The following is a 13556-nucleotide window of genomic DNA, read 5'->3' on the forward strand; positions in this document are numbered from 1 at the left end:
TTCCGCACCGGTGAAGGGAGGCGCAGTTTACGGGAAACCAGTGAACGTCGCACAGTGTTAGCAGGACTCTGGGCGGCTGTGAGCAGAGAGGTAAGAGATGTCAGCGTCTTAAACTGCAGTTTACACGGGATAAACACTGAAATAGGCACGCAGAAACAGCTGCTTGCTTCAGATAACATCTCAGCGCTGTTTAATTTGTTAAGTATTAGCCTCCTGAAGCTAACTGTGACCACCGGCAGCTGTCAAAACAAATGGTTTCCTTCCGCTAACTTTAGCTCGGCTGTTAAATCTGAGCCCAAAGTTACCGGGTGCCAGCTATCAAGTTTTCGGAAACCAGAGCGAATATAGAACAGAGGTTTTATCGAACAAACAAAAATAGAGATTGAAGACATCGTTTTATCAATCCATGTGATTTAGCTATTACTTTCAACCGGCCTGTTTTTTGTTTAGGGTGGTGGTCTGGCGGATGTAACTTCATGTTAGCTCGCTGCTAGCTAGCAGCAAACTAGTCACCAATTAACAGCCGGTGACTTCGAAACAAGCTGTAAAACTATAGTTTAATAGCTTTATGTACTTCTGATGTGCTTTATGAGCTTGTCGGTTTTATCTTGTGAGATATGGCTTTACTTCCATATGCGGAAGTAACCGAAAAACAGCACTGATGTATATGAGGATTAAATTTAAGGCTCTGGTGAGAAGTTAAAACCGTGTTTATGTTGATGTGGTAACTTAAACTAACCGCCATGTGTACTGTCAGTTCGATTAAACTATCATTTGTGTGTAAATGTTTAATTTGAGTTATTGTCAATCTGTCATGTTCAGCAAACCCATGTTCAAGACTGCAATAAGTCTGACTCCCAACAAATGAATCAAGCTTTCTTTTTCATCGTAGGTTAAAGAATTAGTTCATAATTAGTTCATAATGTCGTAAAACTGAGTGAAACAAGGCATCTGAAGACGTACGATGCAGCCTCGCCTCTTGTTTCATCCTGGTCAACTGTTTACATGCTAATATGGATGTAGTGAACCCCCAGTTATTGCCAAATTATATTAAAATACAAGTAGTTGAGAAGTGTTTAAATAGCTACCAATATCAGTCAGAAATTTCATGGAAAATAGGAGTATGAAGTCCTAATAATATCCTTTTCTGGAAATCGTTAGCCAGCAATTGCCCAAGCATAACTAATCACTTTAAAAAATGTCCTTTTTAAAAACGACTTTAATGACATAAAATTTCTTATAAATTAGACACAAATTAAGTTTATCTTTTTTGACAGGACAGTCTTCCAACAAAAACAATATAATTACGTGAATGCTTCAACGTTCAGTTTCAAGAAAAAAAACTCAACAGATTAGAATAAACAGACACATTTTCAAACTTTTTTCTGGAGAGATGTATTTATAAATTAAACATGGACTTTCTTCTCATTTTCAGCCTTTGGACATCATAAATAACAGAAGGACTAAGCTTCATCACAAGCAGAGTGTTCACCAGCTTCGTGATTATTTTATAGAGTAAAGTTTGTAATCCGAAAGGGTTACAATTTTCTTTTTGTTAAATCAGGAACAGCTTTTTATCAAGAGGAAATAGTCATAGGTTTAAAGATGTAATCAAACTTCTGGAAGAAAAGAATAATCGTTTTTTTCCGAAGACAGTGGATGTTATGAATATTCAACATTCGCTTAAGACGTGACTTGAATTCAATATTTGTCGGTTAATAGACTACATATTTTCATTGTAGCTACTGATTTGAACTGAATGAAGTTTTTCAAAGTAAATTATCCTTTTAGTGGGCAAGTCGGTTAAAAAAAAAAAACTTACAATCTGCTCAATCTCTGGAAGCTGTGCATTGCCAAACAGGACCGACTCGATATAGATAGCAGTGTATACTAGAAACAGAAGAGCAGTGAAAAGATGCAGTTGTCACAAATCTTCCAGGATTGGCTGCATGTGTGTGTGAATTATCACCGAGGCCGGAATCCTCCTGACAGGAGCTCTATCGCAGTCGCTCAGATGACCAGTCGCCTCATCCTGACTCGTCAATGGATTTCAGCTGCCAAACAAAGAGCCAGTGATGAAGTTGCAGCTCAGACCACTTCACCATTGTTGCCCCTTAATGAAGCAGCAGTCCGTGTATGCGAGCCACCCGGCGTCCGGGCGGTCACAGGTTCACCAGCCCGTGTGTAGTAAACACTGGTGCACAACGCTGCCGCTGTTTCCATCCGTGGCTCTCGCAGTCAGCCAGGCTCCAGTCAACCGGCCACCTGACTCATGCAGGCTGTGTATTGTTCACATGCTGCTTTAAAACATGAGATAAGGACAAAGAAAGGCAGGATACTATCTGACTTCAATTAGCTGATCTGCAGAAAGTCTTGTTTTTCAGTAAACAAACAGTGTAAATGTGTGCAGATGTTTTTAGGTCTCCACGACAGTGCTGTTCAACCTGTTAGCAGCCAACCTGCTGGACGCCTTTGAGGGGCAGCCAGAAATCACAGGGGGGTCATAAGGCTTCCCCTGCTGAGGTCGAGCAAATTAAAATGAAGATTTTCGAATATACCACGGATACAATTACTTTGTGAGGCATTTTCTTAGTAGAAAACAGTAAATCTATACACCATCAGCGTAGCTGAAATAATAATGTGATCCAGTGCAAATGCGTCATTACACTTATTTTTTGTGAACCTTTTCCTTGAAGAATCAAAGAGAATATCTCATGAGAAACCTAGATTGTCCAAATTGAATTCGCACCTGTCAAAAAAATAAAACAAAACAATAAAACACTTTCTAGAATCTAGCAGACCTGTAAAACTGCCCATTGTTTTCATTTTGAAAGCTTATTGGAGTGGGTGTGGCGGTGTCTGGCTTCATTCTGATGTTTGGGTAAATCGTAGAGGTGGTCCACGGCTTTTAGGGTACCTGTGGCAGCTGCAGAGGAAGAATAGAGAAGAACTCACAGGTCTTCCATTTAAAGCTTTGTGTTTCGCCACTTGTCACGGCTTCAGAAATACTGTTTAACAAATTAACAGTATCACACATTATAGAGGCAGATCAAAGCAATCATTTAAGAAAAAAACTGCATCATTTCATCAGCTGATCAGATCTGTTTGGTTTAGATCTCTATGCAGTATTTTTTACCCAGCCAAATCTTGACATGACTTTCTGTCATTTTGTCCGTATTTCCTTTTCATTCCTCCTCAGATGCAGACTATAAAGTGCGTGGTGGTGGGTGATGGTGCAGTGGGAAAAACCTGCCTGCTCATCTCTTATACAACCAACAAGTTTCCCTCTGAATATGTCCCCACGGTGAGTAAATTCCTCCATTCTCCATCTAATAAAGTCTATCTGATTCTAACTTTTAAAGATGTAAGAGAGAGGTTTTATTGGCAGTTTGTTTGTTTTTAGTTGAATGATTTTGGTTTATCTCAGTTGTTTGTCAGTCAGGTTTGAAAACGCAGCAGAGGAAGTTGATATGCTTTTAGAAACACATATTTAAAAAAAAAACTGAAAATGTATTTTGCATTTCATGAAGTTTTTAAAGATACCAAGCTCATAATGAAACTGAAATTCTGTAAAAAAGTTAACTTGCTGGATAAAGCAGTACAGTCGATAGCCATACATATTCACCACAGGATTTTACAAAGTGGTCCGTGTTGATTCATAATATTTGCTGCTGAATATTTTTGTATATTTGTGCTGCAAAGACTTGAAGGATAACTTTCGAACTCGCCCGTTAAACCTTCTGTGAAGCACATGTCAAACAAAAACCGCAGTTGGAGAAGAAGAGCGAGTTGAGCCAATACGTCAGAGCTGTTTTCCCAGCGTGGCCTCGGACTATCTGGTGCTTGCTGTTAGGGTGGATTCTTTGGATTGCAGTCATATAGTTTTGTATGTGTGCCTGCAGGCTGTAAACGCGTCTCTTTGTGTGGCGGAAGGGTTTGGTTTTTCCATACAGTGACGGCAGTATAAACACCGGCATGTGAAGTGAATAACACGGATTGTCTGGCACCTGTTAGTGGCTGGGAGATGATAGGCAGTGAAAGTTTTCTCCCCAAAGTTGTTGTGTTGAAGCACAAAATGAGGTGAACAAAGGTCAAAATGTGATTTCTACATGACAGGGCAGAACATCTTCGAATCTTGAGTTCTTTGTTTGTTCACTGAAGGTTGTCTGTTCTCTATAAACATGTCCCATTATCTTCCAGAAGCCTGTAGCTCCCACAGATTTAAGCGAAAGCTGTTCTTGCTTATTCTTTGTTATAGTGATCTGTGTTATCTTTCCCAGAATGAAATAAGAGCTTAAACTCGTCAAACTAGCCTGGACTTGGCTAACTAGCCCTGCTCGCAGTAGCAGCCATCGTCCGGTGCAGGTTCAATGTATGCAGTTACTTTTTAATTTCTTCAAGCCAGTTACATTCTGTGAAATCTTACAAGTTCGTAGCTGCCCACACTTTATGACTTGGATCTCTAAGACTTTGGGCGTGACATTTAGTTTGCTGAGTTGAATCCGAGCCTATGATGCATGTGAGTCGACATGATTACACGAGAGTAAACCGTCATAAGTGTGCGCCATCCATTCACAAAAAATAAAACTAGCAAAACATGAACAGCGGAATCACACTTGTGGCATTTGTGTAAGTCATTCTAATTTTCTGAATGAACATTCTGACAAACTGCTGATTTATCAAGATGTTCTTGGTTTAGAATTCTACTCGTGCACCCCTGTGAGGAAGGGGACTGCTGTTTGATCCCGCCGTAGCGTCGACTAGCGGTGGGCGGGTGACTGACATTTAAGTTGCCCTTTGTACATGGATAAAACTAACCGGTTAATAATTCTGGTGCCAACTAGAAGAGGGGCTGGATGTTTGACCGTTCAACCAACGAGTCACACACATTGCAGAGATGGTCCAAGAAAGAGGAACTGCTGAACTGACCCATTGATGCACGTTACAAATCAATACTTTCTCATGCTGTCAGATTCAAAAGACTGTTGTGCAAAGATCAATACAGGTCCTCAAAGAAAGAAATCAGAATGCATTGTGCACCACAGGTAATTGCTAAATCACTGCCAGGCACACATTCAAATCACTGGCCTCTGGTGAAAGCACCAGTAATGAGCACATATTCATCGAAATTGGTGGAAGTACATGCTTGATCTGATCTGGAGCAGCCTGGAAACCTGATTCCTGCCCTCCATATGAATATTATTTTGATGTGTCACCTTTGTAAGCATTGTTATGATGGCTGATCTGTTTATATCTTCGATGAGCAAACACCCTGTCGGTTGACACCAAGTGTCCCAGACTGGACTGAGCCTGCTGGCCTCTGAGGTTTCGGTGCGCAGCAGTCAGAAAACAGCTGACTGTTGACAGGCTGTCCTGCTGGAAATATCTGAAACGGCCCTAATCGATGGGCAGCTCTGCTGAGCAGCAGCTGGAAACTGATGAGTAATTCTCTACTGGCTTCTGTCTGTCTGTCAGCACGGTTTGATCAGAGGGTTGCAAAAGCAACGCTGCTGACTCAACTCGATGTTCCTCTTCCTGTCTGACGGTCCAGCTCTCTGTCACCTCTCACCACTCAGTTAATACTATTCAGTGCAAACTTATTCAACTGTCCTCAACTCTTCTTCAACACAGGAGTGTTTTTCTTTTTTTTTGGTTTTGTTTTTACCTTTAACAAATTATCATATTATAGAGTGGTAAGGTTGGAGGAATAGTTTAAAGGGAAAAAAATCAAGCTCTGTCTTTTCAAATCAAGTTATATTATTGTCAAAATGAAATAATGATTGATTTTAATGTTTATTTGTAATTATCATGAGCATCTGATCTTTTGATCCTCCTTGATTTGTCATAGTCTTAAATAAATACTTGAGCTGTTTTCCCTATTAACTCATCAGGTGTGTCTTTCATTTTGATCACTTGGCACTCCACAGTTATGCAATTTTTTTTATTGCTTATTGTTCTATTGTTTTTATTGCGTATGGAACATCCTGTTCCTCCCTGCAATATCCTATTGTTAGTAACAGCCTCGTTACTCCACGTCAACACCACAGCTTTATCTTAAACCTTTGACACAAGCCATCTTACAGCTGCAAGATGAATAACCAGAGTTTCTAGAGAGAGAAAACATTTTTGTTGTTTGTCAAGTAAATGTATTTAGATGGTTTATTCTCCTAATTGGTGTTTTCTCTGCCAGTTAATACAGTTTTATCAAAATAATCAATTCATTGAATCCTCCTTTTGAACCTCACTTTCTGCATCTTGTTACTTCCTGTTTGTCAGCTGACTCTGCTGCAAGGCGTGAGTAGAGAGGAAGTCTCCGAGCAGAAACAATTCCTCAGTCGCAGCTGCTGCTAAGAACTCAATGTCCCATCTGTGGACTTTTTCTCTGCAGCGTCTTCAGTTGTTGTGTTATCCAACACTGTAACTCTTCAGAAGGATTTGAGAGAAATGTTTCATATTTTAAAGGCTCTATCAAAACACACTGTATTATTGCACACATGCATCTGCTTTTGAGTGTCAGAACAATGAAAACATCTGTGTGGTTCTTACTTCTGTGAAATACGTTGACGTCACCTCCTGCGTGCTCCAGCACGCTGTATAAGACAATGTTTCTGTCTAATCTCACACTGATGAGCACTTCATTGTCTGTCATTCTTGTGTGAAAGACCCAAAACTCCCAAAAGAAATCAGAAAGGATTGTGAAGGATTCATTTATTTGTTTGAATTTATTTAAAGTTTAAAATTCTTTTATTTTGACACTCAAAGCTACACAAAGTTCAGATTTCCGCATCCATGGTGGTGTTAGTGGTGAGAGTGACTTTCCACATTGTTCTGAACAGTGCTTGGATGTTTTGGAGCTTCTGCTGCCATTTAGATGTCCTCTATTTCAGGGAAGACTTTACTAATGTCAGTGAAGCCACTCCACATTTCCAGCATGTTATAAGCTGTAAATCTGTTGCGAGAGTTCATATGCTAAACTGATCTGCTATCATGGTGAAAGAGACAAGGATGCTAAATTGACTGGAAGTCTTGGTGCTACCTTACTGGGTCTTCCTCTGTTGTAAATACACCGAGATACTCAGACTACCTTCCTCACGGGTAAAGTCTTGATGCTGACCCGAGCTCTTTAATAAAACTCTCTGCTCAGTCTTTAAAGTAGAAGAGTTGGGGTGCTCGGCTGGTTTACGTCAACACTAAGAGTCTGGATGCTAACCCGAGCTGGCCCTGTCAAAAAGATGCAGGTGTAAATCTGCCCTAAAATATTCTGGGCGTTTGCTTTTTACCGCCTGACACCATATTAATCTTTTTGTAACCAAGAGGAAACCTCAAATCACTGGATGCTTCCATTATTATAGATTTTAAATTGGACACAAACTGTGTTTAAGCTACTTGTGCATCATCATGCAAATGAACTACAAAGGTATTATTGATGTTTTTAGTTTAATTCTAAATTGTCATTTGGACTTAAAGGCTCATTTACAGTTTTTAAGGTCACTTGTCCTCCACAGCAGAAATGTAGAGTCAAGGTTTGAACATTTTTAGTCGCCTGCTGTGAACCTTCCTGCATAACTAAAGATCACGAACAGGGCACACTTTCAATACCAGCTTGTACTATTTTGAAGCAGTTTCCTTTCCTGCGGGCGACATCCTCCAGTTTATCTGGAACCTGCCTGTGCATATGGAGCTTCATTAAAGCCAAACAGTGTCTGCAGGCTACGGCAGCAGGCCGACATGTTGGAGCTGTAAAGCGCTCCCCGCTCCAGCTCGCAGTTGGAGCTGAGACTCACAGGCATGTCGGGGCGGTGAGGCTTGTTGTTGCAGCAGCCTGAAGCTTTGGAAGTGATGCAACAGGAAAGACGAGGGATCTCTGAGACAAAGTCTGTGTACCTGAGCTGTGAATTGCTTTTTCAAGGTTGCAGTATTTATTCTAGTATTGCGAATTGCAAAAAACAGTATTTTCTTTCGGACTTCTACTTCTTTTTCTTTTTTTAGGGCAGCTTCTCTGAATTTGATACCCCAGTTACAATAACTGACGTTACAGTGAGTTTATAAGGAGCTCTGTAACTTCCTCAAATGTGAATATAGTCGTACAGCTCCAGAGTGGATTTGTTCTTCTGGTAGCGTGAGCTCTTATCTTAACAGTTGCTATTTCAGCAAAATCCTGTTTATCGGAGAGAAGTGCCTCATTAATCAGTCCTCCTGTCACGAACATCAAAAATGTTCTACTGAAAGTCACGATAATGTCAGCCAGGATTTCAGACTTACTGGTATGATATGAAGAAATTACTAACGTAAAGGAAGGAAATTTTGCTTTGTTTAACGAATGTTGCTCTTCAGATGCCTTTGGTCTTTGTTTTCACTCATGTCACATTTTCTGGTTGACCGTCAACCTCTTAACGATGAGGTTTCTGCTTCTTGTTTCGTTATTGATAACATCTCAGATCTTTTTTTTTTTTTTTTCTCAAGACAGTTTTACTTCCTATATTCAATATTTACTCACTCTTCACTCTCTCTCGCCCCCTTCAGGTGTTTGATAACTATGCTGTGACAGTGATGATCGGCGGGGAGCCGTACACTCTGGGACTGTTCGACACTGCAGGTGAAAAAAAAAGATGAATGAGGACAAAGAAAATAATGAAGTGTTTTCAATGTACAAAGTTAAATTGATGAATTTTAATCTTTAAAATGTTGCCTTGTAGTCGATGTTGATACTTGGTAGATATGTAAATGTGTTTATTTGCAGCTGGGTGAAAAACAATATATTGATGAGTAATATTAAGATGTTGCCGTGACAATGCAGTTGGTGATAATGACTGTTTGCGTCGCCCTCTTCAGGTCAGGAGGACTACGACAGACTGCGACCCCTCAGCTACCCTCAGACTGACGTCTTCCTCGTCTGTTTCTCCGTCGTCTCGCCTTCCTCCTTCGAAAACGTCAGAGAGAAGGTTTGTTGAGTTGCGTTGGTGTTTTAAAGTCTGGAATCCCAAGTTTAGGAAGCCACGCTGTTCTTGCCAGCTGTATAATGGATGAAGGTGTGGGCTGGTGCAGGCGATGTTTCAGATGTGGCCTTGGTGTCTCCTCAGTGGGTGCCGGAGATTTCACACCACTGCCCGCGGACGCCCTTCCTGCTGGTCGGGACTCAGGTGGACCTGAGAGACGACAGCAACACCCTGGAGAAACTGGCCAAGAACAAACAGCGAGCCCTGAGCTGCGAGAGCGGAGAGAAGCTGGCACGAGAGCTCAAGGCCGTCAAGTACGTGGAGTGTTCGGCTCTCACGCAGGTACGAAGGCTCAGCCGGTTAAAGTCATTCCTCTTCACCTCATGTTGAAGAAAAACAGATACAAACTGCAGAAGGAATTCTAAAAAACTATTGATATTTAACTTTTCTCATTAGTTTGAAAATACAGTGAAAGAACAAGATAAAAATATTAATGAATTCTAACTTGCACGTCTTTTAAGAAAATTAGTGATGGTGATTGCTTTGATAATGATGATACTGGTAGTCTGCACTGCGACTGTACCGGGATACACCCTGAATCACACTAAACATCCATTTAGTGAGTTCATGTTCATTTGTGTAGAAACGTCACCGCACAGCCTTCCTCTTCATCTGTATGTCGGACTGTGGCTCAGTTATGAAGACACGTGAGAAAGTTGTTTTTCAAAGTAACGGCAGGCGCTCATCTCTCTCCACATGATGCAATGTGGGACACGGGGAGTGGAAAATACCTGTGTTTACATGTGCAAACTCCACTGCACCATGGCAGTGGGTTAAAGCAGAAATGCTAGAAATAGAAAGGTGAAATTATCTTTAATGTTGCAAAGTTGTTACTCTCCATATCTTAACCATATTTTCATAATGAATTTTTTTTTAAATATATTTAAAGTTTTGATGACAATATTTCATCTTCATTGTCAGTATATTGTATTTTCCCTTGAATTTGATAGTCGGGGAGTTAGGCAGTCATTTGATTTTTGACACAAGTCTCCAAAAGTCTGTGTAATATTTGCATTTCTTGCAGTTTTTCTGAATAGTTTGAGGTTTAAGCTGAAGCTCTTGGTTGTCTCTTTGTGTTGCCTCTTCAGAGAGGACTGAAGAACGTGTTTGACGAGGCCATCCTGGCTGCTCTGGAGCCTCCAGACACCAAACCCAAGAGGCGCTGCATCCTGCTATAGTCACCCCAGGAGGAAGAGCAAGATGAGGAGAAGGTGGATGGGAAAGAGATGAGCCCATGTGGGAACAGGGGGAGGGAGGGAGGGAGGGAGGATGAGCTAGACACATGTTCAAACAGTGCCTTCAGCCGTAGTGACTTAATCCTGGGTGTGGTGTTAGAGAAAGGACAGGCAGGGCGCTTCATTTCCATCATATTTAGGTGTCGCTGTAACATGACTAACACATTTGAACTGCACTCACTAACCAGGAAACGGGGGTTTAATAATGGGAGGAAGCGGGCCGAGCAGCAGAGGTCTGAATCTCAAGCAGCTCCAGCGCAACAATGGATGGAGTCACGTTCACAGCCGGCAGCCACTCACCTGAAGTTTAAAGTTTCTCTCAGGATCTTCACATGAAACATGAAAGTTATGTAAAGCCAGTGCCTTTGTTTTCCTGCTCAGACCGCAGGTCACGTTGCAATCCAATAGCATGTTCAAGTTCAGATGTAATTGCACTGAATGAGTAAGGATTGCTAACAGATAACTCAAAAAGAATTTATGCAACAAAAGTCTTATGTTTCTCCTCGACAGCAGCGACCACAAATTGAACGACGCAGACGTAAATTTATTGCCCAATCTTCACCAATAAATATCCATTACGAGTAAAATGAGAAAACAGAGTGGAGTCAGTTAATTTAGCAGAGCAGATGCATTCAGAGACATGTGGATCTTGGAAGCAGTCACCAGGACTCCATAACTGCCGTAATGCATGTAAAACAGATTAGAAAGAGCTTATACCGAGGAGACTCTCTGTTTTCTACAGAGTAAAATGCCAAACTTGCAACACCTCCTACGTTGCTTTATTCATGCTTTTTACAGATTTCTGTCACATAGTTTTGAGGATCAGGACAGCCGAGTTATACTTGAAGTCTGGAAGAACTAAAAATCTTCCCACACTGCTGTGAAATGTTACAACTTTCACAGGGATTCTTGAAAGGTCATTTATGTAGATAAATCACAGTGGAAAAACTTCTGCCTTGATGTCAAGCTGCAGCGTCCATCGCAGAAATAACAGAGAGAGAATGGGTGAATTAAGTAGTTAAAAAATTATCTAAACAGTCTAAAATGAGAACAGCTGATCTGACTGTAACCCGACTTCATTCGAAGCAAACCGAGCTAGAGCTGGACAGACCTCTGCTCCTCAGCCTGTCAACATGCAGTAGTTTATCGTGCCTCCATGCAGTTTTGGAATAATCAGACCACAAAGAGTTTTATCCCAAAGTCACAAAGAGCAATAATTCAATCTTCGTGATTCACCCGACTTTCCTCGAGAAGCAATTTAAGAATAAGAATGAAAAGCAACACAAAAAGTCTCTTTCTCCACGGGCATCTTGCACATTTTCTCTCCGCTGCCGTGGCAGGGCGAGTGCGTGGCGTCCTGAAACGCTCTGCTACTAACGTGTCTTAAACTGCACACGCAGACTGTGGATAGTTTTATTGATAGTAACGGAGGAGCAGCTTCCTCAGAACAAACACAGCCGTCACAGCTTTGGTTCAGCCTCTCTTTCATAGGTGTTTTTCATGGTTACTTAATGTTACTTTGTGTGGATCACAGCTGAGAACAGGAGCCAGCCAATCAGCCGTCATCGCCAGTTCTCTTCCCCCCCAGGCTGTTGGAAAGTAAAAAGAGAAATTTGAACAAGAGAGTTGCAATGTTAAGTTGACTTGTGATCTTTCATATTTATTCACTCGCATTCATTGAGCGTTGAAAAGAACTCGTCTCTGTCCTCAGCTGTGATTCCATTTTGTTTAATGATCCATCTGACTGCATCAGCATCGTTCCGTGTTTTACCTCTGCGTTCCCACAAACTACCTAAGACGCCTTCATTTTAGTGCATCACTCCCCATCAAAGTCAAAACTTCCAGCTGTCGAGCCTTAAGAAGCAACACTTTCTGCTCTGATAAGTGCTACCTTACTGCTTAAAATCACTTCAATCCTTGTAAAAAAAAAAAAATCTGATGTGAATTTCTTCCTAAATGTTCACAAAGCAGCTTTTTGACTTCTGAAGCGTCACATCACCTCCTTATTTTTCCACTCCTGCTTCTCCTTCTCGTCTTGCTGGTGTGACGGCGCTCCCGAAAGCCTTAGAGAGGAACTCTTCTCAGTTTAACGGTTTATTTGTCCCACATAAGTCTAAGAATTAATGTTTGAGTGCATGAGAACGAAGTCACACCTTAAAGGTACAGTATGTATTTTGAAGCAGTGCTGTGTTTGAGCACTTGGTGGCAGCAGTGAGTTAGTCACTACACCATCTTGTGGCATGAAGTGGAATTATGAGATGGAGGCTGCTTTTGGTGAGAAATGTCAAATACTGTAGCTTTAATCCATCTTTTCCGAAGCACCTTTATAAACATCAAGTTTTAGATTTTGGACTACCTTCTGTCACAAACTGCAAGCAGTTTATTTTTTCTGTTCATGCTGAGGATTTAAAACAACTTTCACTCAACTTCTATTCCCGTAAAACTCTGAAAACCTTTAAGCTGAGACCAGTTCCCACTGAAATCAACTGAATTCCACTTTTCTTCCACTTTGTAGCTTTTCTATTGTTGATGATGGATTATTTTGATAATGTAAGAATGATTACAAGTATTATAGAGATATTTTTCTTTGCTCTTTATTGTTTCTCAGGAAACATAACAGCAGCAAGCCTTGAAACTTCTCAGAATTTTTATTTCTTTTCTTTTTACATATTTTTACTTGACGGTTGAGTGCCAACAGTTGGATGCGAGTGTCGTCGGCCTGGTTTTCACTAACAGATTCTGATAATAAGCTCCAGATGGCAGAAACATAGAAAACTGGGTAAATTGAAGCAATAATTACAGATGTGGAAAATCCTCCTCTGTACTGAAAGATGAATGTTGGAAGTGGCGGGTGTTTGAAAATAATAAAATCTGTACTTGAACGTTGTTTCCCTTTGATTTGATTTAGTTTTTAGTCTCTTTTTTTTCTTTCTTTTTTTTGCGGGGGGGATGTTAAGCAGGATTTTCTTTTCCTCAATTTTAAAGTCTGTTTTTATCTTAATACGTGATCATTTATGTTGTACTGAAGACTCTGTCTTTGGGGTGGATGGAAATTCCATATAGTGCAGCATTTAATTATAAATCAGTGCAACATGTTATTGCACATGAAATAACCCACTTTTCACACTTGAAGTTTTTAATTATTTGCATTTGAGTCATTTAATATTTTCTTGTGATAGTTTGATCCAAAATATGTGGAAAAATTGTGTGTATCACATTTGAAGCTCTGAACCTGGGCTCCACTCTGTTGCAGTTCCCGGCAGTGAGCACTAGGGGGAGTTGTTAAAAGAAAAACAGGAAGTGCAGTCATGACAGTTAATCAAAA

At 40.7% G+C, this 13556-nt stretch overlaps 1 protein-coding gene across 1 annotated transcript; it reads left to right on the forward strand.

Moving 5' to 3' along the window:
* On the forward strand, positions 1-13113 carry LOC115409952 (cell division control protein 42 homolog). Its single transcript, XM_030121312.1, has 6 exons — positions 1-90; positions 3200-3304; positions 8524-8596; positions 8833-8942; positions 9081-9278; positions 10085-13113. Exons 2-6 carry the CDS (start codon positions 3200-3202, stop codon positions 10172-10174), a joined length of 576 nt encoding a protein of 191 aa, XP_029977172.1. The 5' UTR covers positions 1-90; the 3' UTR covers positions 10175-13113.
* The last annotated feature ends 443 nt before the right edge of the window (positions 13114-13556 follow it).

The sequence above is a fragment of the Salarias fasciatus genome, chromosome 22, assembly GCF_902148845.1.
Source record: "Salarias fasciatus chromosome 22, fSalaFa1.1, whole genome shotgun sequence".
NCBI classification, from domain to species: domain Eukaryota; kingdom Metazoa; phylum Chordata; class Actinopteri; order Blenniiformes; family Blenniidae; genus Salarias; species Salarias fasciatus.